This window comes from Pangasianodon hypophthalmus, chromosome 10, assembly GCF_027358585.1.
Source record: "Pangasianodon hypophthalmus isolate fPanHyp1 chromosome 10, fPanHyp1.pri, whole genome shotgun sequence".
NCBI classification, from domain to species: domain Eukaryota; kingdom Metazoa; phylum Chordata; class Actinopteri; order Siluriformes; family Pangasiidae; genus Pangasianodon; species Pangasianodon hypophthalmus.
The window spans coordinates 18,087,405-18,111,138 of NC_069719.1; the positions used below are offsets into that span (position 1 = coordinate 18,087,405).

The window sequence follows — 23,734 nt, forward strand, 5'->3', positions numbered from 1 at the left end:
GTCAGGACAGAAGGCTTTGTGCTTTCTCTGTAACATAACAAGCTGCATTTTTTTGTCTTATTAACTTCAAAAAAGAATGAAAAAGAGAGGCTGGTGAAGGGACGACCATAGCTTACGGTATAGATGTTTATTCCACAGAGCAGTTGAATGCTCCAGTCTGATTTAGATCCAGTAGGTGTGCATTATTTTCGTAAGCATGGCTCAGACAGTAGTTTCTTGCTGAAACATGAACGATAGGTTTATATAAACGTGCTGGATTTAATACGTTATTGTTTCTATAGTAACACCTCATACACAGTGACTTGTACGGTGGACGATCCACATAATTTAAGACTAATCATAAACAGATTAAAAAAAAAACATGTTTAACTAATTAAAATATATGTTTCTTCAATAGTCAATTATTTAACATTTATGGAAGGAGTCTCAGTTGTAAGCGCTTCATAACAGTCAGAGTTTCCCAGCTCAGGAAATTCTTCAGGACAGTTTAAAGTTTACGCTTTCTGATTTCTTGGTAAAATGACAGTCAACATTAAATCTAACTATAAACCGTTAAATGCATGTGTTTTGTTTATTAATAAATTAAACATTGTAATCATGAGCAAATTGCTGTGGTATAAGTGGAGTAACACACTCCTGACTATGTAGTTATACGAAAATAACGCACACTGGGGCTGTTATTGGAAAATAATCAACTTTGTGCTGGTGACAGTGACTCGGCTTCTCGCCAGAACACATTACACCACCCCATTGTTGATTATTTTCCTGTAACAGCATGCTCTGCCATGTTTTATTCCTTACTTATCATTTGCTTATTAAACTTGGAATATCTTTGTGTTTTGCCTTTGTTATAAACAAGACATGAAGCCTCGAGATCCAAAGCAGCTTCAGTGTTTCGGTTGAGGATTACTTTCTGACTGCTTGTCTGTAATGATGGATGTTGTTGAAGTTTCTTTCTGTGTCAGAGGAACTGAGTCAGGCAGCAGCAAAGGGCCTTTAAATGTCATGTCGCATCAATGCATTCTGCAGCGAAGAACCTCAGAGCTCATTAAGTCAGTAAAAGTCAACATATTGTCTGCTGTAATTCCCAAATAGCGGTGATCTATTATTCAGTCCATTTTTGTGAAAAGCTGCACTAAGCTCACTTACAAAATGCTTACGAGACAGATGTACTCATGTGTAGTTTGGTTGGGAAAAAAACATTATCACAATAAGCCTTAATCTGAACTTTTTTGTAAATAATAGATGTTTGATACTGTCTTCATTCTTGTCACTTCAGGTAAGACATAACGTAAGGCAGCACTTCCTGGGTTCCTCCACACACAAGCTCATCTATGACGTGATTACGTGGGCCAGCACGCAGATCGCTATATGCTACACAGTGGTACCATTTGTTGTGTTGGCAGTGGGACCTTCACTGAAGTTCTACTGGTGAGTATTACTGAACAACAGAACCAAGCTGAGCCAATCGCCTGCACTCAGGCTGCTGCCAAATATCGCAGAAGTGAATTATTGCATAGTAAACTAAAACCAAGATGGCTTAGGCGGGCAATCATCACTGACAGAGGTGAAATGGAGAGCATGGCTTTGTCTCTGTCCACCACAGCAACACCATTAATTAGATCGTTTTAGTGCTAGGGTTCAAGGGAAGAACTGCTTTTATGGCCCATGTCAAGATAAAGGAAATCTATGATGGTAATTTGTAGCGTTATTAAATTTGCCCTAGAAGGTTATAAAGAACTCTTATTAAAAAGGAGAATGAGGCAGACTAAAGATTGATGATTAGTGTGCTGGTTGAGTTGAAGGGTATGGAAGGCCAGCCAGGAAAGTGGAAAGGAGTTACATCGATTACTTCTCTGTCAGAGCCCTGAAAGTGCACTGTGGTAGCTGGAAGGTTTAACTCCTCAAACAGGTGTGATGAAAATACCTTCATTATCTTAACGGCCTGTCAACTGTTGGACCACGGTTCACAATGTATTTCACCAGACTTATGTTTTCTAAACATGAACCAGCTCAGCTTCTGCAGCAGATCCTCTGTTGCTTCTAACTAGCTACAGAGCGAGAGGGAGAGAGCGAGAGAGAGAGAGCGAGAGACAGAAAGGTCAGAAAAGGAAGGCTTTCTTTATTTCATTCACCCTTTCTGGTCTGATTAGTGAAGTGACGATATGGCTTCGATCACAGAAAAACAGAATTGCACAGAGAAGTATGCAGATGTTTGGAAACAGATGTCTGATCTGTTCAAAGTAGAGGTGTGTCATGGGAAAAACATCACTGTGTATACTTTAATACGTGCAGTCAAATATGAAGCTTGCGGAACAAAAAAAATACGCCGTTCAGTAACATAAGTTGCAACATAAGTTGCTCATGCAGCTCTGTGTGATGCATTTACGCCATTCATTCATATTCAGTAATTATTTTTAACAAGTAAAAAACAAACACGTCATTTTTTAAAAATTTATAGCCATGAACTAAGCATTAAAAGTTAATTGTTGCCACCATTCAGTCATGTCAGTTGCTTATCCAGATCTTTTAAAGTAGGAAAATTTATGTAACTGGACCTTTTTAAAATTTTCTAAAATTTTGAATACCTCTGATATGAAGTGTTATGCATGGCCCAGAATGGTACAGTAACCTCTCTCACTCTCTCTCTCTCTCTCTCTCTCTCTCTCTCTCTCTGTCTCAGGTCATGGTACTGCTGTCTGCACGTGATTTGCATGCTGCTGGTCCTAGCCCTTCCTGTGAAGCGCAAATCATCACGCGAGAAGCTGCAGGAAAAACAGAACCAGCCAGCGGAGGGGAGCGACTTCTCCAGCACAGACAGCAACTGCAACCAGAAACAGAAAACTTCCTGAAGAACACACACATCCCTCCACCTCTTCAACGCAGAGCTGTGGAGAACTCGCATCAAGACTGATGAGCCAGAGTGGCTCTTTTCTCTCCCTCCAACCTAACCCGAAAGGGATGTTACTAAAACGTGAATAAGGATAGACAAACGAGTGTGGTGAGCCTCAGAGAATGACGCTGGGGCTAATCGTGCTTCGGTTTACAATGGGGAAAATCCTTCAGTGTGTTTTGACCAGTTTGAGGCTCTAATTGGTCGCAGTGATTTGCTAACAAGAGGAATCGATTGGGTCTTAATGGAGCTTAACAAATACAAGTTGCCTTAAAAACCCTCTATTTACTATCCAATGCTCAGCACACTGGCATGGAGATCATTTGAGGAAGGAACATATGAGGCCAGATCTTGCAGTACTTAGAGGGTTTTTTTAACCATCATCTATTCAATATACCTTGTTTTTTTTTTTGGTGTTTTTTTTTTGGTTTAGTTTTTTTGTGTGTGGGGTTTTGATAAAGGAATTTGTTTGATGCCAATCTCTCATAGGCCTTAGTTTCCTGTTTTAAGCAGTGGTCTCTTCTTTACAGGATCTTTTTTTTGTTGTTGTTCTTGTTGATCTGTTTGATACATATCTGCTGCTGTCTTAGGGAGAGGCAAACTTCATTTGGAACGAGGGGTAACTTCTTTATAAAAGATTGTCATTTCTTTTTATTGGTTTTGTTTAAGGGCTTTCTGTTCGCATTTTGCTCTCAGTTTCTTCAGGGCTCGGAAAATTCAGTTTAGAAGCTTTTAGTGTCTCTGCCATTACAGTCATTAACATCTGACGTCACAGGAAGCACACTGAAAGCATGTATTGTGGTGTATTTGCTATATTTGCTAACCAATTTGTCATATCTGGATTTGTATTCCGTTTTTCTACCGTTGCATATTAAAAGGAAGGACCGTCGCATTGTACCCTTGTTTACTATTATGGCACACATTTGGCGTTGGTCATCACCAACATCACATTCAGTTTGATCTGGAGTGATGTTGAGTTGTGAAGGATATTTGTCACTTGGGGCCTTTAGGACACCTTCAACGAGTGTTTAGTCTTAGAGTCAGGATTTTAGTACGTGTTACGGTGGAAAGGTAACGTCTGAGAATTAGAAGTGTTAGCAGCAGATGCAGTAGGGAATTCGATAGTGTTTAAGTTAAAAATCACAAGCATTCACAATGAGGAAGGAACAAAAATCACAATGGTAAGAAAAAGGATGAACAAAGTGCTTCTAAACACAATCGATTATATTAGTAAGAACATGCGCAAACAAACCCGTGTGGCACATACAGAAGAACATTTCTGCCACACAAGAAAAAAAAACATATTTCCATCAGCATCTTGTTATTATACGAAACATTGTGTTATTATGAGAAATGCATTTCGTTACGACAAACGCATCATATTGCTACAATAAAACATCATTACCACAAGAAAAGCATTTTATTGTGAGACAAAAAGCATTATGTTACTACAATAAAACATCGTTATGACGTGAAAAGCATTTCGTTATTATGAGAAAAGCATCATGTTACTACAATAAAACATTGTTATTACACGAAAAGCATTGCATTATTATGAGAAAAGCATCATGTTACTACAATAAAAACATCGTTATTACACGAAAAGCATTGCGTTATTATGAGAAAAGCATCATGTTACTACAATAAAACATCGTTACTACGAGAAAAACATTTTGTTGTTATGAAAAAGTGCTATTATGAGAAAAGTATTTGATTATTAGGAAAAAAGCATCATGTCGCTACAATAAAACATTGTTATTATGAGAAAAAAACATTATTATTAGAAAACATCTTTGGTATTATGAGAAAAGCATCTGATTATTATGAAAAAACTGTTTTGCTATTATGAGATAAATATGTTAGAAGCACCACCTAACTGATCACGTTTTCTAGTAAGATGCTTTTCTCATAATAATTTGGTGTTTTCATGTAATAACGAGATCTTTTCTTGTAGTAATTAGATGCTTTTCTCGTAATGATGTGTTTTCATGTAATAACGAGATCTTTTCTTGTAGTAATGAGATGCTTTTCTCTTAATAACAAGATTATTTTCACATAATGAGATATTTTGTCACAATAACAGATGTTTTCCTGCAATAATGAGATGCTGATTGGGGATTTTTCTCCTTGTGTTGCAGGAATGCACTTTTGTAAGCACATGCAAAGCCTGTAAGTAAATAGTTGATTATGCCATATGTATTGGTTTTTGCATCAGCTAATGTAAAGCCACAATCAGGGATTTAGATGCCGTTTTAGTTTACATCAACGTTTTATTTCTATTGTCCTGTTTAGGTGCATATTCTACCCTACTGTATTTAATGCGTATATAAACGATCTCTGTTTAAATACCTGAAGACGTCATTATTTTTAAGTTAAAGAACACACAGCAAACAAACTGAAAAAAGAACATTTGCAGTTTGACTCCATTTTCTTTTTAGCACTGAGATACAATTACCCAAAGGCCAAAAGGACAGAAACAGTAGATATCGTTTGAGCAGGACAAGTGTTCCAACCACATAACCAGCACATCAATGCAAAACTGCTTCGTATGTCCAAAGTGCCAAATCACTGCACTGCACACTCTGTAAGGCTGAAACCACACACTCGCTGTGTTTATACGTTGCGCAACAGGATGAGAGGTTTTGCACTAAAGAAATTAAAAAAGCGTAATTAATCTGGTCATATAAAAGAAAGTTATTTTAATTAAAAAGAAATATGATTTAAAGATATGGAGAGTTTTTGTTCTCTCTGCTTTTTTTGCACTTTTGTTAAAGGAGACGTGGTGTAGCGCTAAAGTAGACAAACTGGCAGAACAATGCAAGAGCATGTCGTGGGCTGTTTGCTTTTTTTTTTAGAAACCCAACTTTTGTCAGATATTCCTTGAAATGTTACAGTGGCAATCTTTGGGGGGAAAAAAACTAAGGAATTATTAAAGATTAAAGATGCCATGGCAATGCTATACCATGTAAAGAAGCTTTTTTTAAATGCAGACCATGACATTGTCAGTGTCTTTAAGTTTGAATGTGTGTGAACACTTGTCTGGTGTAAATATTGACCATTTGTTTGAATTTGTATTTGTTGAGCTTTTTGTGAGTCAGATGTCCTCAGTTTTGTTGATGTCCATGTTATTAATATACGTCACATATAACAGCTTTATTCTGCTGTTGGAATTGAGTTATAGTCATATGTTTCACACAGTCATCGTTCACAGGACCTCCGATGTGTCATGAGTGGAAGAATGTGCTGAGAGTCTACTTTAAGTCAGGATCAGGTTTTTCTCCCTCTTTATCCACAGTTTGTTCATATTGATTTGCATTGATAAATTTATTAATGTGACTATATGCACCCTCTTATATCATTCCCAAAGCCACACAAGTATTACACAGTGTCACCTAAACACAGTTGATCCCATTATATGTATTTAATGTTGACTGGTTGTTTTATCATTTCCATGACTTTTGTATCATCAGGTTCGAGCACTGAGGCTAAACTCCAGCCAGAGGTGTACAGCTGAGATGTAAGTCTATGTGTAGATCTAAAAATAGCTAAATGTTTGATGACGTTGCATTAATTCATGAAAAAAATCATTCAAAGACCTGAATTAAGTTCACTTAAAAGCCAGTAACACAGCCAGTAAATGGGCAGGTCATTTTATTATGCCCCCAAGCCATGTACTATCCATTGTGCTACGCTATATAACCTGTACACGTTTCATTTCTTTCACATTTTTTCTTCCCATTGCATGATAGATATGATACGTTTGCTCTGTGACAGGGTTGGTTTGTTAATTGCAGTCCACAATGCAGTTTAAGGGTAGTTTTTTTTTTTGTTTTTTGTTTTTTTTTAGTTGGACTACATGCTTTGACATTTCTGCAAAGCCAAAATTTGTCTTTTGTTATTCTTAATGTGATTACATATGTTATTATTTTCATCATGATCATTATAATGTCCAGTGGAGAATAAAACAATGTTTGCTTTGTGGGATTTGTTTAATCATTGTCAGTCTTTTTTTTTCTTGGGGAAATGTCAAGAATTTATTTTATTATTATTGTGTGTTTTTTTTAATCTGGCTGACATGAATATGGAGATGGTTCTTCACACATTTTCTAAACACTGTGATTTTTACCTCATTCAGATTATATTTTAAAGAAATAATTGTAACATTCTAACGAGTCTAGGAACTTTTTTTTTCGAAGTCGCTTCATCCTGTATTGTACGTCTTGTGTGTTTGACAGTGAGCTACTGATTTACCCAGATGATTAAAATGTTTATGAATGTGCTTCTAGTGAAGAGAGTTTTTTTTTAAAGGTATTTTAAAAAAGTTATTTTTATTTTAGATTTTTAATATTCCATATGTGTATGACATTGATTGGCTGCTATCTGAATAATACCAGTGTGTATCCATGCAAAGTGTTTGGAAAGTTTGTTAAAAAAACCACACACACACACACAAACAAAAAAAAAACAACACATGGATATGTCCAAGCATGCCAGAAATGTTCCATTCACATACTCACAGTGAAAAATGAACATACTTCATACCAAGACATTTAGTATGTTAGGCTGCACAGATTATTCTTTATCACAAGTAATAAAAACATTGAATAGTGTGATAATATATTAATAATGTAGGGGAAAAAAAAGTTTAAAGGTTTGTATCTCCCTTTCTGAAAATGATATAAAGTGATATGTGGTATATACACTAATAAATAATTATGTATAAATAAGATATATACACTCTCAAATCAGGTCTGAAGATCCAAAGTGTCATAGCAAAACAAACAAACAAAAACATTTTTTTTTTTATTTTACCTTACTTTTTTGGATTGGCTCCCTGTCTTAGACTACATCCACATTTTATTTTGAACTTCTGCTGTAGATAAATCCTAAAATATATGATGCATACATATGTTACACATTTTTCCCCCCTCTCAGAAACCATGCAAACTTGAGTGGGCGGGGACGTGGAGAATCAAATTTAAGCTCCGCCCACTATCGCATACTAGCGTACTAAAGAGAACGTCAATAGCGCGTTAGCGCTGGTGCGGTGCTACCGGTGCGTACTATTTACATACACTCTGAAGTAAAGTAGTATGTTTTTGACATAGGCTCTAATAAGACCAAGCTGCTGTACAAAATGGCTGTGCTTCTGTAGGCAAACAAGTGGAACACGCTGAAGACTGCAAAACCTGACGTCTTCCACTGACTTGTGGGGTTCATTAGTGTTACTCTGGAGAAAAAGTAAGTTGACTACAAAAATATCGTCGCTAGCCAGCATTAAACTCTGAGGAGACGTGAGCAGCTGTAGAAAGCTGACTCAAACCGAGTTGTTCTTGTGTGTTGTGAATGTGTTTGACAGCAAGAAGGGGGGAACATTTTAAAAACAAGGCTCTAAATGGCTTTTTAATAGCCAGACCAAACCGTTAGAGAGAATGGTGCGATTTGCAGGTTGATCTAACAAATGGTGTTACACGTCATCACGTGACTAAATGCTGCTGCGCTCGCGCTGTCCAGATTGACCATATGTAGTTAAATAGATGCTTCTGGATTTTTCTCTGAGATTCCTATAGTTTAATGCTGTATAGTATATAGAGCATGATTGATATCATATAGTCAAAATGTTCTGAATTTCTGGGTCTAGATTTGGACCATCATACTGCATGTGAGATTTTAGACCTGCATTAGTCTTTAACTGCTGTTTCTCCTCTAACAGTAGGAGGAAGTGTGTTGTGACACACACACACACACACACACACACACACACACAGCCTGGAAACACATCCTCAGCATCCATGTTCTGTGCCCACATGCTTAATTTAGCTGAAGGTTTATATTTAGGGAACATTTGGGTTCTAAGTCCAAAACTGCTGACCGAGCAGTCTTTAGGGCTTAGAGCAGCAGTGTAAACTTCCAGTAAAAAGTAATAAAAGAAACTCAGAGTCTAAAACACTAAATTCTCCCTGAGTCAAACTTACAGCTGCAGTTTGTAATATCTTGTAAGAACGTGTAAATGTACAGAGTGTCCCAAAAGTCTCCGTACATAGGGGACTGTGTACGCCAGCACCATGTCGGTTGTGCCTTCATCAGTGGATGTTCGTGGACGTCAAATTTTCAGTCGGTTCCCGACACTTCCAGGCTTTTTGAATTTGTTAATAAGTTTAGCAGCAGTGTTGTGTGTGATGTGCTTGCCATGTTTCCTGTTAAAGTCCATCGCAACCTTGCGACAGCTTCCTGATCTACCATGAGACTGATTTCAATTTCTTCTTTTGTCAAAGACATTCTTAAAGGCTATCTGAAATATGTATGGAGACTTTTTGTTGTCATATAATTTCACAGACACTCCAGGAAAACTGATTCACCGCATGCATTTATTATACGAAAAAGCCATTATACATTTGTAGCAGTTTGACAAGTTTCTAAATGGATACTGTAGGCATTTTACACCCATGAATAAAACAAGAATCTGCCCTGTCAATAAATGTGAGAAGACACACAATAGCTTTCTATGTTGCTTGATCATTTTTTTTCTCTTTTCCCCTTATGTTTTGTCTTTTTCATATTTCACATACGAATAACTCTGTAAATCCGCCACCCGGACACACGCCGTCACACAGGAATACATTCACTGTTAGGACAAATCTGAAATAGATACCTGTTGACTTCATGTGTGCACTAGCTCCAGGGTGCCCAGTTCGATCTTGACCTCAGGTTACTCTCTGTGTGGAGTTTCTCTGCGTGTTTCATTTGGGTTCTCGGGTTTCGTCCAACCTTGCAAAAACATGCAGGTCGGTGGATTGGCTGTGCTAAATTGCCCCTTGGTGTTAAAGTGTGAAAGTGTGTGTACATGGTGCCCTATGATGGACTGGGCGTGCTCCTACCTCACATCCAGTGTTCCCAGGATAAGCTCTGGGTCTACAGTGACGACCAGGATGAAATACTTACTGAAGATGAATGATTAAGAGAATAACATATAGGTGTACTGCTTATGTAGTATAATAGAATAACATTTTCGATTCTCTCACTGGAACTGTGCCTGTTGCAGATTAAGTTCCTACTTAAAGTATCACTTTTAGGTTGCTTGCTTTTCTTATTCTAGCAAGCTAGCTCTTTCTGATTCTTATGTCATCTCTGATAATTGTATATAGTTTTAATGTGGGTGTGTAACTACTTGTATATACCAGATTTGATTAAAAGAATACAATCTGGTGCATTCTTATTGTGGAGTAAACATCCCAATAGTAATAGTTATAATATATAAAATATTTGTTGCCATTTACATTAGAAATAATTAATGAATGATGACTTTGATTTATTTCTTTATATACAGTAATAGATGATATGGTATTCAGTACGAATAAATGTGTCTCAAAAGTTTTCTTAAACTATGAGCTCAAGCAAGGACAAAAGATTAAGCACTAGCCTTATACAAAGCTAAATTGTCTTCCCTGGTTGGTTGATTGGAGGTGGATCTTTGCTTTTTTTATAGTTGTAAAATACCTAAAGTCTCTGTTAGTCTAAAGTCTACCTAAAGTCTTCTGTTTACATTTTTCCAGCCTTGAAATGAATCATGCAAGCAGCCAGATCAGAGCGGCTCAGCTCTGCACCCTTTTCCTTAAGAGGCAAACAGCTTCAAATGAGGGGAGTTAGGAGGAACAGGAAAGCTTATTTTGTTTTCTTTTAAAAAAAATTCTGTCCCTTTAAATGGAAAGCAAGATGGTTTATCTATGCAGGCCAAATTTTGGAGAAATACTTACTATATGAGCCATTGTACTCTATGGCAAGATGAAGTAGTATGAGGTGCTCACCCAGTGTGATTTTATAAATTGGCATAAACATTATGAATATTAAAACTAAGCCGGTTTTATGAATAAAACACTGATACGAGAGCAGAATTAAGCAAAAAAAAAAACAAAAGCAAAACAAAAAAAAACCCTAAACAAAACTCTCTTCAGTTCTTAGACCTCAAAGAGAAAAATTGAAAGTGAGGTGTCCAAATTAATGCTGCACTGTATGGATGCATGACATGATTATATTGCTACATATTAATATTGATTGTTTGCACAGCTGCTCAAAAGTCAGAATCTTGATAATCATTAACACTCCTTGTACCATGCAGCCCAAGATCGTAGAAGACTATAAATCTTCCAAAAATGCAAATCCAATGTAAATGTTATTTGCCTATGAAATACATACACAACAGTAACGCACCTAATGGGTCCATTTGTTTATCGTTTCAGAATGAAAATAGGAAATCCAGGAAATTTTTGGGTTTTTTTGGCACACTAAAATTTAATTGTTTAAAAAATTATTTAAAAAAATTTAAATATACTCTTTTTTATTTGTTTCTACTTTTTTCACCACACTAAATCTAGAAATCAAATGTGTAAAGATGTGTAATCTGGAAGCTTATTCTGTTTTCATAAAATATATGATAAAAATGAGATCAACATCTTCCTGATCTCGTATCTCAATCTTGTTGGGTAGTCGGGTGAAATATTAGTATGTCTCCCTCCTTTACCATCACTCTCTTGCTATTTTAAAAAGCTTGTAGTAATCAATATTCGCAGCAGATCAGGCACTAACAGCAGTCTTTAGTCTACCCTCTTTCACGCTGTTAGCTAGCCAGTAGTTGCTGATACACATCCTGGTTATTGAAGATGACCCCAGCACTCCCCGCTCTACCCCCCAAAAAAAAGAATGATGATGAAAACAAGCAAAGGAGAAATATAAGAGCTTTTTGTAATATTCATTGTTTTAAAGCTGAAAAGAATGAACATCTCTAACTCCACTGAATTATAGGCAGACTCTGTGAACACCCTTTGATGATCAGAACAGAGCTGCATGCTTCAAGTGAATTTAATTTAGAAAATGACTCCAAGAAAACTGTCTGCCGTACGTTTTAGAGAGAGGCGGCGGATGGATGAGGCACACAACAGTTCTCTCTCTTATTTCTTCATTTGTCACGTTTTCTTTCATTTATTTGCTTTTGCTTTGACACTTTGTAACATTCATGCCAATATTACATTGCGTATTTAAGCAGAGAGAAAGTGATGCTGTATCACTGATGATGAAGGTGTCTAGTGGAGCTGTAATGATAGATTTAATGTATGTTAATCCTGGCACGTGCTGGCATTGAGTCATGTCAGGAGAGGAGGGGGAGAAGGGGTGTTGCTCTGTTTGGAAGAGTAGAGGAGGGGCGTGACCGTGGATGAAAGGAGGAGGGATGTTATTGTCCGGAAGAGTGGAGGTGGGGCATTAATGTATTCAGGAGGGGAAAGGAGGGTCGTTACTCTTTCATCCCTCAGTGATCCTCACTAGTCTAGTTAGCACGCACTCTGAGAGACAGCGAGAGAGCATCAGCAGCACACTGTGCTACTGGATATCATAAGGTGAGTTGTCAGGTTGTGAGTTTTGCACACAGAAGGTGTTTTGAGTGATTTAAGAATATTGATTGTGTTATCTGTACTGATGTGTGTTGTGGCTTTGTGCTCAGCAGTGGGGTGTGTGAGTGTGTGTGTGGGGATGGGTGCTTGGGCTTGAACCTTGCTCAGTCAATATTAGGCCAAGGAGATCATCCGCTCAGCTGATTGGCCCTCGGCAGGCATCATGAGTGCACTTACACAGGAGGGAGCAGCTGCTCTGGGGAGCTTTGGGGCACTACAGGGTGTGTCAGGGCTTCAGAGCTACAAACAAAGGCTCAGCAACATGATTTTGATATCTTTCTTTTTCTCAGCAGATTGTGGTCATTTGAGCTGTGATGGTCTTATGAGCATCAAAGCTGAGTCAGCACTTTCCTTTTGGCATCTGTTATTTCTTTATTTTTTAGGTTAACATGTAGCCTTGTTCATTTTATCCTGGTGAGAACTTGAAGAAAATACCAACTTGGATAGATATATTCCCATTTTCCAAGACTCTGAATCAGCAAAAAGTTTCAGGGGCTTAGTGATATAGCCTGTGTGTAGTGCTAAAAATATTTAGATAATGTAAATAGAATGTAAAGCCCAATTTTAAGGGTCTTGAGTGGGAGAACAGTTTTGGAACAAATTTATTTTGTAATCTTGCACATTGCTGTTGTCTTATACTTGTCACACTACTAGAAATGGCATTGTATAGAAAGGTAAAGCAGGGCAGTTGGGATCAGTGACCTCGACCTAGAGAACCAGGACCCGATGTGGCACTGAATCATTTGTACAATATTCTGCAAAAGTTTGCATCTCCCGTGGTTTTTGACTGAAAGCAATAATTCTATCTTACAATTTCAAAATTGACAAAAATGACTCCCTAGCAGCAGCAGAGTTTCTTTTTTTTAAATTTTTTTCCTGTTCTGCATTTTACTCAGACCTGTTAAAGCATATTTAGATGGGATAATAATAATAATAATAATAATAATAATAATAATAATAATAATAATAACAACAACAATCTACTTCTACTACTACTACTACTAATAATAATAATAATAAACTTTATTTATATAGCACCATTCATACATTTACAGAAATAAACAAAGGTAGTTAGAAATAAAAGAGTAAATAGGCTAACTAATAATAATAATAATAATAATAATAGAAGTGACAAAAAGAAGAAAAAAAATAAAAATATAGCAATATAAAATATTTAAAAAAAACTACATTGTTCTTGCATTACAGTAGACAATACTCAAGATGCTCTTGTCATACTATTGCACTTTATGTAATCATGCTTATAGACAGTCTTATATTGTCTTGGAGCTAAACTGCTAGTTACTGTTCAAAATGCAGCTGAACTTCATTAAAACTCCCTCAGAGAAATGAAACTTCTACACAACATACACTATATGGCATGGCAACAGGAGCTTAACTACACTGAAGCTACATCCATGGCTGTACATCCATTACTAGGGATGTTCATAAGGGTAAACTGGGTGACTGACCGTGAGCTGAGATATGATAATTTTCAATTCAATTTTATTCTTATAGCAATTTTAACAACTGACATTTTCATAAAGCAGCATTTGTACAGCAATGATTTGCAACCTTCATGGTTTTTGAATGAAAAAGAATATGTACCACTAAGTTTATTTTAGCTATCTACAAAAACTATTAAAATTTTTTAAAAATATGTGAGTATGCAGTGCAACACGACAGCAATTCAAACATATTATTGTTACTACTGAGAGCATTCGAAATCCGCCCAGAGAATACAAAAAAGGTTGGCGGCAGTTATAAATTGTGGTTATACAAGATATTTAAGTAATATCGTGCAAACAAGAGAGCAGTTATACTGAACACAGTACGGCCGAGAAATTTATTCATTTTTGCACCGCTAGCGGAAATAGATCCCGAAGAAGTTACAATCACTGATAGCCGGTCAGCTAGCTCACATTGATTTGTACGTTTCCATTAAAGGTGCCAAAACCAAAGGTGTTCAGTGGGGTTGGGGTCAGGGCTCTGTGCAGGTCACTCGAGTTCTTCCACTCCAACCTTGGCAAACCATGTCCTCATGGAGCTTGCTTTGTGCACAGGGGCATTGTCATGCTGGAACAGGTTTGGGCCTCAGGTTTGGTAAATCGTAATGCTACAGCATACAAAGACATCCTATACAATTGTGTGCTTCCAACTTTGTGGCAATAGTTTGGGGAATAACCAGATATAAGTGTGATATGGTGTATTATGGCAAGTATACAATATTTTGTAGACTTGGAGGAAAGTGCCTGAGTTTTCCACAATCATTTCACAATACAATCAGCTCCAAAATTATTGACACTCTTGGTAAAGATGGGTAAAAAAAGGTTATAAAAATGTCTTTGTAGTTAATTAGCTTAACCTCCCACTGAGAAATCCAACCTTTACCCTTGAATTTTCAACACTGAGTATTCTTCCTGTAAGGATTGCTGAGCTTGGAGAATATAGACTAAGGAATCTGAGACCACTTCTCAATACACAGGTTTTCAGTGGGGTTTAGTTCAGGGACTGGGATGGCCATGTTAAAAGCTTGATTCTGTGACCATTGAACCAATCTTTGTGGATTTGGATATATGCTTTGGATCATTGTCCTGCTGGAAGATCCAATTATGACCCAGTTGGAAGACCTTGGCAGAGGCAGCCATATTTTCATTTAAAATCTCCTATTAAATCTCCTGCGTCCAGGATGTCTTGTGTCCTAACAAGGTTCACAAGACTTTCAGAGGAAAAACAGTTCCACATCACCACAGATCCTCTACCATACTTAAAAGTGGGTGCTTTTCTTAATAACCCATTCTGAGTGTTTGTTCCCAAAAAGCTGACCACAGCCAAACTTCCAGTAGTGTCTAGTGGCCTCCAGGTGATTACATTTGTGTTTGTGTTCTTCTGGCATGCCTTCCAAATAGTTTGTTGGCATGAAAGTGGTGTCTAAGTACAGATTTGGTGACCCTAGAATGCTTCTACAAATCTCCAGCTGTGATCCTTGGAACAATAACAACATGCTGCCATTAACCAGCAAATTACACTTGCTCTAGTAAGTAAATAGCCAAAGCATTCTGGTGCTATAAATTACATTTCTTTGTCTCCTTTATGCTAAAGGTACAAACATTTGCATTCGACTATGTTAATTTTGCAAAATCCAGAAAAGAGCTGATTTCTTAGCAGCCAGAAATTTTGAGTCAATAGTGCTTCCAACCAAACATGAAATAAAATGATGCTACCACCTTGCTACTGAAAAATAGTAATTAAACCAATAGCTTCGCTACTTGTTATAGTGCTGCTGTCTTATCATTGAGATCTTGAAAGCGCAGTATTTTGTCCCACTACAAATATACATAGGTGTGTTTGAATATGATGATGATTAAGATGGGTTGGATTGTGTTGAATATGATCCCAGATCAATTTTCCTACTTTCAGAATGCAAGTTCTAAGTGCTTTTTTTAAATCTTGTCTTGATTTAGCTTTGCTCCCCGCTATGGTGCATTAAACAGATTAGGCCCCTGCTTCCAGGTTTCTGAAAATGTGCATTGCTTAACTGCTGTGGAAGATTAATGAAAAACAACTTGAGGCTTTTTAATTTCATTTGTGCAGAGCACAAGAATATCAGGCTATTACTTACCTTTGAACAGGTAGAATTGACGATTTTTAACTTCAAATCAGTCAGGCTTCCCCCTAATCAAAGTAGATAAAGCCATAAAGCTACTGTGTGGTTTATCATTAGCCAGCGCAGTCTTGGCTGTGCTCTTTGCTTCTCTGAGTACGTTTCTCATTATTCCAGATTGGAATGGAAAAGTAGGGTAAGTCCTGTAGGCCAGGGTTATTCAGCATCACTAACATGCAGGCCGAACTTGGAAAATAACAAGGTTGTGCTCAAAGAGCAGTTCTATAATATCTCTATCTGCCAAATTGGCTAGTTATCCCATTATTATTGACCTTTGTGATAACACAGCTGAAAAAAAACAATGGGAAATAGTAAAGTGGTGGTTTCGTAGTAATATTGATTTCTCTATCAACAGCACAACATTGGTACATTACATTAAATAAAAAATGGTTTATTATAAAAGATGAGAATTCTGTTTAATGTGATCTGAAAAATTATGTGTACGAGATGTACTAGATTTGTGGAACATTTCACATAACTTTCACCAGTAGAAGAAAGCATGACTTACAGATTTCTTAAAGCGTTCATCATAACTGGTAAAACAACATTACCTCACATCCCTGTTTTGGTATCTTATAGTATTGTTGGTTATTCAACGAAATACAGTCCTGTTTTATGTTTTTTAAAAAGGTCCTACTACCTTGTCATACCGGCAGCACTAGGAGCTAGTGCAGACCTGTTATTACATGAATATAACTACTGGAATGTTTATCTGTTTTACTTGCCATGACAGAGTTGTCACACTTTCACTGTATAATAATTCTAGTGGTTTAAATTTAGCTAGAAATATAGAATATAGAGTTGAGCATTTGCTTGGCACCAAATATCTGGTAGTGACTCGGAAAGACACACTGATATCACATTTCAAAAATGCTAAGACAGTTAAGAAATGTTTGTACAATGTTGTTGCTACAAAAACCCTTGCTTGCACAGTAGATATATTATCAGTATAGATCTAAACTGCTGGTTGAATGGGCCTGCTGTAGCTATTATCTGCATGGCATCCGACTGAGAAATTGCTCTCTAATGCATCCTCTCCTGTTGTTCTTCAGCCCGTAACAGGCTCGGGAATTAGCGGCTTAAACATGGACACCACAGGCTCTCTGAAGATGACTGCTATGGCCTCCCAGAGCATCTTCAGCCACGTGGAGGAGGAGAACCTGCCAGCTGTGAGAGCTTACCTGGACAAACACCGTGACGTGGACAGCAGGAGTGATGTGAGCGAGAGACCACGAAAGAGATTACATGTTCATACCCGTCTGACTTGAGAGCAGATGAATAAGGGAGATTATATTTGGTTGGTTTAGGAACTGCAGACTTTGTGGTGACAGTGATGTGTACATCAAAATCTGGGTCTAATCCAACAGTAAGATTTAAAAAAAAAACTGTTTTACTGTGAATTCTCTATTAATATGATTATAAAGAGTTTGTTTTTATTTACTGAAAGCATTAACAATAATGATGCACAATAATAATAATAATAATAATAATAATAATAATAATAATAATGTGGTTACCTATTTTTTATTAAACAACTCCGTCTGGATATTCAAATACATTTCAGATTCCCATATTTGATGAATTCTTGATTAAAAGGATCATTTTGGAAAAGATGACATTCTGGATAAATGTTTTATTATCTGGCCATCTGAGGCTAATGGGGTTGTGTAGTTCAACATATTTTCAAAAGTTTCACTTCAGTATAGGAATATGCACTTTTACCAAAATATTTATAGTGTATGCCTGTGATAACTCTCCATACCCACAAGCTATGCGATGACATTTCCCCAGACCTGCTGTCATGCAGATGACACTTTGGAGCTTCATCGGGTCCACAACTCAGTATGACAAAAAAAAACACAGTGGAAATGTCCATAGCTGTGCGCAGTACATATACTATGTGTGGCTGTCTGGGCTGAATTCTGGCAAAAAAGATTTATGAAAACTAGCCAAAATAGGGTTCTTCTGCTTATAGCATACTTTGACACCTCAACTTTAAGAAACCATGACTACACACTTACTCGTCCAGATTATTAGGAACACCTGTACACCTGCACATTCATGCAGTTATCTAACCAGTCAATCATGTCCCAGCAGCGCAGTGCAAAAAATCGTGCAAAACACTCAATGTTTTTTGTTTTTCGCACCATTCTGTGTAAACTCTAGAAACTGTTGTGTGTGAAAATCCCAGAAGATGAGCAGTTTCTGAAATACTCAAACCAGCCCATACAGCCCACCTGGTACCAACGTGCATGCCATGATCAGAGTCACAGAGCACACACTTTTTCTTCATTCTGATGTTTGATGTGAACTGAAGCTCTTGACCTGTATCAGCATGATTTTTTGCATTGTGCTGCTGCCACATGATTGGCTGATTAGTTAACGGCATGAATGTGCAGGTGTACAGGTGTTCCTAATAAAGTGAACGGCGAGTGTATTTCACCAAAATGACATAAAAATGTTTTTATTTACTTTACAACTTACAACTGCGGTGGTAAAAACAGTCAGTCTGCCTAAAGATGTCTAAAACCTGACTAGCTGTGTGATTTCTTCACATAGTGAATGTCAGGCTTTGATCAAGTTTGTGGAATGCTGTAAGTTTACATGTGATTGAGATACGTGCAAAAGAGAAACAGATTTCAGTTGAAGGGTTTTCCTAGGCCACAACACAGGTTATGATAGTAGATTCCAAAAATCGCACTACTAAGAACTGTTATTGTTATGATAAATTTTAAATACTTTTTTTTAACTAATCAAAATGTTTTTAGCTGTTGGGTAAAAGCCTATTATTATCTAAAAAATCCAAATGGAAAGGTATCTAAATGTCATACACAGATTGCTACAATTTTTTGTGAGGCCATATATATTCTGCTCTGAGCTCTGTGTTTTTCTCTTTTCCTCCAGAGCGGACAGACTCCTCTCATGTTGGCGGCTGAGCAGGGCAGCGTTGAGATTGTGCAGGAACTCATAAGAAGAGGAGCCAATGTTAACCTGGATGACGTGGTACACACCGTTCCATATTCCACTTCATTACACAACAGGATCAGTAATGATCTTTACACGGGAGGATCAATACCACCACTCAGTGAGCAGTGCAATATACCAAGAATTCTCTAAGTTAGATATTTCCAGCAAGTACAGATAGCCTTTGCAAAGCCAGTTCTTCAGCCTAAATATATTCTCATCCAGAACCCTGACTTTACTAGGCTAATTTATAGAAAAAGAAAGCAATTTGAGCTCATTTCCTGTGTCTCTGAGTGATGTCATTGTGGGTGGACCTGCACTAAAGTGCTAGATTCCCTCAGGTTCACTCATAATAGCAGGTGGCCTGCAGAGCTGTGTAATTGGCATGCAAAACTGTGGTTCAGCAAATGACTGGGTGATGACATTCAACATACACACACCCTGAGGATCTCACACACCTCTGGTCTCATACAGTACCTTGCACTTCACTGAGCGTTGTTACCCGTAGAGTTTGGGCACTCATGACTACTTGGTATGACCAACTGGTACGTTCGATAGCTCTCAAAGTCCTTCACGTTGAGACAAAAAGGGAATATCTAGGCATTTAGTCAAGCTTCTGTGTGGCTTTTTGTCTTGTACGTAGGACTGCTGGACTGCACTGATTTCCGCCTCCAAGGAGGGCCATGTAGAGGTGGTGAAGGAGCTGCTGGCCAACAATGCAAATCTGGAGCACAGAGACATGGTAAACATCATATAGTGCATACAAAGCAACATGTTTTGTTCAACAGCTTGTTTTAGGTCCAAAAATGGTTGAAAGCCACTTGTTAGATAATACTTATTATTACAGAATAGATTATTTCTAACTGAGGTTCGTACCTGAACATTTTCTTAGCACTTACTACAATACTTGTATGAGATTAAAACAAATATGCATATGCTTTTTGCACATGGTTGGCTTCATTTGTTGTATTTCCTTCAACCTGCAACACATTTGTGCTCTTATCAACTAACATCTAATATTGACTCCTGTAGTTGTCATGTGGGTTACAAATTAGTAACTTTAGTAACTGAAGCTTTTTCCTTCAGTTAAAGAGAACAAAGCAAAAAAATACACTGCAAAAAATGACGTCTTAGCAAGTGGAAAAATCTTGAATAAGTCAAATGTATCTAGAATGTCCTATTATAAAATAACACTAAACCAAATATAAGATTATTAAACCTATTTCTAGATAGTTTTACTCATTTCAAGCTTGAAATAGTCTTGTTCTGTTAGCAGATAATTTTGCTAATTTTATTTCTAGAAAGAAGAAAATTTTTCTGCCAATAGAATAAGAAAATGTAAATCTTGAAATGAGTAAAAATGTCTAGAAATAGGTTTAAAAATCTTATATATGGTTTATTGCAATCTTCTAATAAGAAAGACTAGATACCTTTTGACTATATTCAAGACGTTTTCACGTGCCAAGATGTCTTTTTTTTGCAGTCTAACTTGCATTAGCAAACAGTTCTGTAATATAGTTGAGAACGACTTTTTTGTAAAAGCAAATGCTCTTTAATAATGAATGAAAGAAACATTTTATAGAGATGGAGGGTACAATAGGCACAGGCTCACTGAAACTGTTTGAATCTTATTGTAGTTGTTTATATAGTTGTCTGTTCTTTTTAGGTTTATGATTTTTTCACTGTTAAAAAGTATATGATCTTTTTTCAGCTCATTACACACTATTATTTCATTTTCATTCTTGAACCTTAGAATTGAGGAACAGCTTTATGTCCCAAAATCGTTCCTCCAGCTACAAAGCAAATAAACCTGAAACCAGAGTTGTTACAAATTTGCAATATGCAATATTTTTCTCTAATAATTTCCATAATAGATTTGCTTTGAAATTATTATTGCAGAATGTCACACTATCCTCAGTAAGTGTCTCCTGTGAGAACTGTATTTCTTCAGCAAGTTTTCCTGGACTGTGTGAATTAGATATTTTTGTTTTATTAGACCTGCCCTCTCCATATAAGCTCTACGATATTGATATGTGAAATCATGGCTGTTGTGTATAGTGCACACTTTTCTGCCTTGTTTTGAATTAGCAGCACATTTCTATTGATTGAATAGGTTTTTACAAGTGTGTTATACATGTTTATCATTTCCTGTCACAGTGTTTGTCTGGAAAAGTGTGTCATGGTGCCAGTGTGTCGGTAGCACAGTGCTAATAATAACAGGCTGAGCGTCTGAAGTAAGCCTGCAATCTGAGTAACACTCTGACTCAGGCGAAGTGTGTTTAGGAAAACAACCCAGTGACTTTAGTAAGGACATTTAAAAATACTGACGTGTGTGTGTGTGTGTGTGTTTGCGCGTGGTTGTAGGGCGGCTGGACCGCTCTTATGTGGGGAGCGTATAAGGGTCGTGTGGAGGTGGCTCGTCTTCTGCTGGAGAAAGGAGCAAACCCGAACATCACTGGTCAGGTACGCAGTTCAATACGACACAACAGAGTACCGCACCTCCATTTTAAAAAGTGGCCCCATGTTTAAAACATTCACTCAAATAATAAATAAAAAAAAATCTCTTTCCTGTGCAGCAAATGTGTTGCATGGTGGTATTTTTGCGTAACTGGTCTTACAGTGAAATGAGAAAAACGAGAGGTTTGTATATGTGTGTTTGTGTCTTATCCATCCCTGCTTTTCCATACAGTACAGTGTATACCCCGTCATTTGGGCAGCAGGCCGAGGCCATGCCGAAATTGTTCGGCTTCTACTACAACACGGTGCTAAAGTCAACTGCTCTGACAAGGTGACTACCATCATCACCCCTATCTGCAGATGTTGCTGACTTCACAGAGAAGTGATTCAGCCTTATTTATGTAAACATAGTGTCTTCTATCCTCTAAGATACAGGACAAATTCCATTCCCACAAATTTTACTATGACTGTAACTATGATGCAATGGGCTGTATGTTCTAACTGAATGATAAACAGATTTAATATAGGAAAAAAGAAAAAGAAAATTCACAAACAAAACCAGGGTTTTGTCCATAAAGGACCTAAACTTAAACTTCTGGGTGCTGACAAGGCAACACACAATTTTGTACTCATAATCAGTAAAGACTGTTCTGTTCAGTAAAGTTCTGTCATTTGACTCCAGTATTGGCACTATGTCAGTAATAATTAGCTCACTGTAATCAGAAAGGCTTTACCAATGCACAATTTTAAGCTTGTGCAGCTGCATTGGCCATCATCAAACATATTGCAAAGGTATAGTTTGTAATTTGTAGAGCTCTCTGCTGGCTGCGAGGCACATTGCAGTTTCTACGAAAATGTTAACAACACAACCCCTCGCCTTCTGGTTAAACTCATATGCTGTGTGAGTTGCCTTTTAGGTAAAAGTTTCAGAGCAGAGCAGCTCAGTTTCACCAGAGGGCGGAGCTTATTTCTGGGCCAGAAAAAAATGTACAGTCCTGAAATGAAGAAACTAACTACATTGCATGCATTGCATATTTTTAAATAAAGTATATATCAAATGAGATATTCAGAAACTAACTGCACCTTTAATAAATTTTTGTTAAATCTATTCTTTTCTATCCTTTATTTTCATCAGTATGGCACCACGGCATTGATCTGGGCAGCGAGGAAAGGTCATTATGACTGTGTGATGCACCTGCTGGAGAACGGTGCAAATGTGGACCAGGAAGGAGCGGTGTGTGGACTTGTAACAAATATGTATTACTCAGTACAAAGTCACATTCTTTTACAAAATAGTATTATATGTAAGTCTGATGTTGACAGTTCTGTAAGGAATAAAACACGACGGGGCATGCTGTTATAGGAATAGAATAAACAATGAAGTGGAGTAAAGCCCCAAGTGGTAATGATGTCATAGTTTTTACAATTTATAGTTACAGTCTATGTTCCATCAAAACAAGCAGCTATAAACAGTCACTCCCTCACCAGGCTCTTTTTTCTCTCTTGAACTTTATAAGAAAAAAAAGCTGCTTGTCATGTTACTGAGAAACTGGAGTCCTCTGTCCTGAAGACTCTCCACTGAGGGAAAACTTGCTGACTATTACAGAGCACTCACACTGGAGACTCCTTCCATAAATGTTAAATAAATATCTCCTTAAAGAACACATCACCATATCAATGATTAAATGTTTTTCTTTGTTAACTAACAAAACTTTTTTATGCATTTATTATTAGCCTTAGATTATGTGAAACATCCACCATGCAAGTCCCTGTGAATGAGTTGTTACTACAGAAATGAAAAAAGTATTAGAATGAATGCTTATTTGCTGTTACAGAAAATTAATCAGAACCTTCTGACCAATCAGATTAGAGAATTCAACAGCATTGTGGTATAAACTACTATATTACATGATAAACAAACATATTTCATTTGGGCAGGTTCAAATTAATTGTAGACAAATTTTGTGTACATTTAAACTTGAGAAAGCTGATTTGGATGTTTCTCTCTCTGTCAGAACTCGATGACAGCTCTGATAGTGGCAGTGCGTGGTGGTTACACAGAGGTGGTGAAAGAGCTACTGAAGAGAAACCCCAACGTCAACATGACTGATAAGGACGGAAACACGGCACTGATGATCGCTGCAATGGAGGGCCACACTGAGATAGTGCAGGACCTGCTGGACGCAGACACCTACGTCAACATTCCTGACAGGGTGAATAACTGTTTTCATATTCCTTGCTTTTTTCCTTCATGCATTTTCTTCAAAGATGTTTTTTTTTAATGTAAACAAAGGCCACAATTTAATGGCACCAACA

General features: G+C 37.2%; 2 protein-coding genes across 9 annotated transcripts in view; both read left to right on the forward strand.

Moving 5' to 3' along the window:
* The window catches only part of mboat2a (membrane bound O-acyltransferase domain containing 2a), a 66,708-nt gene extending 59,536 nt beyond the window's left edge, over window positions 1-7,172 (forward strand). For all 3 annotated transcript variants that reach the window (XM_053237571.1, XM_026934170.3, XM_053237572.1), the window contains 2 exons: window positions 1,280-1,431; window positions 2,684-7,172. In XM_053237571.1, the coding sequence (XP_053093546.1) occupies window positions 1,280-1,431; window positions 2,684-2,852 (321 nt within the window). In that variant the 3' untranslated portion in view covers window positions 2,853-7,172. The remainder of the gene's footprint in view (window positions 1-1,279; window positions 1,432-2,683) is intronic.
* Window positions 7,173-7,887: 715 nt separating this feature from the next.
* The window catches only part of kidins220a (kinase D-interacting substrate 220a), a 55,342-nt gene continuing 39,495 nt past the window's right edge, over window positions 7,888-23,734 (forward strand). For 5 of the 6 annotated variants that reach the window (XM_053237566.1, XM_053237567.1, XM_053237568.1 and 2 more), the window contains exons 1-8: window positions 7,888-8,134; window positions 17,050-17,214; window positions 18,902-19,000; window positions 19,605-19,703; window positions 21,326-21,424; window positions 21,651-21,749; window positions 22,554-22,652; window positions 23,434-23,631. In XM_053237566.1, coding sequence (XP_053093541.1) covers window positions 17,083-17,214; window positions 18,902-19,000; window positions 19,605-19,703; window positions 21,326-21,424; window positions 21,651-21,749; window positions 22,554-22,652; window positions 23,434-23,631 — 825 coding nt within the window. In that variant the 5' untranslated portion in view covers window positions 7,888-8,134; window positions 17,050-17,082. Of the gene's footprint in view, window positions 8,135-12,149; window positions 12,283-17,049; window positions 17,215-18,901; window positions 19,001-19,604; window positions 19,704-21,325; window positions 21,425-21,650; window positions 21,750-22,553; window positions 22,653-23,433; window positions 23,632-23,734 lie in introns of those variants that run through there. The other variant, XM_026933797.3, reaches the window with a different exon arrangement.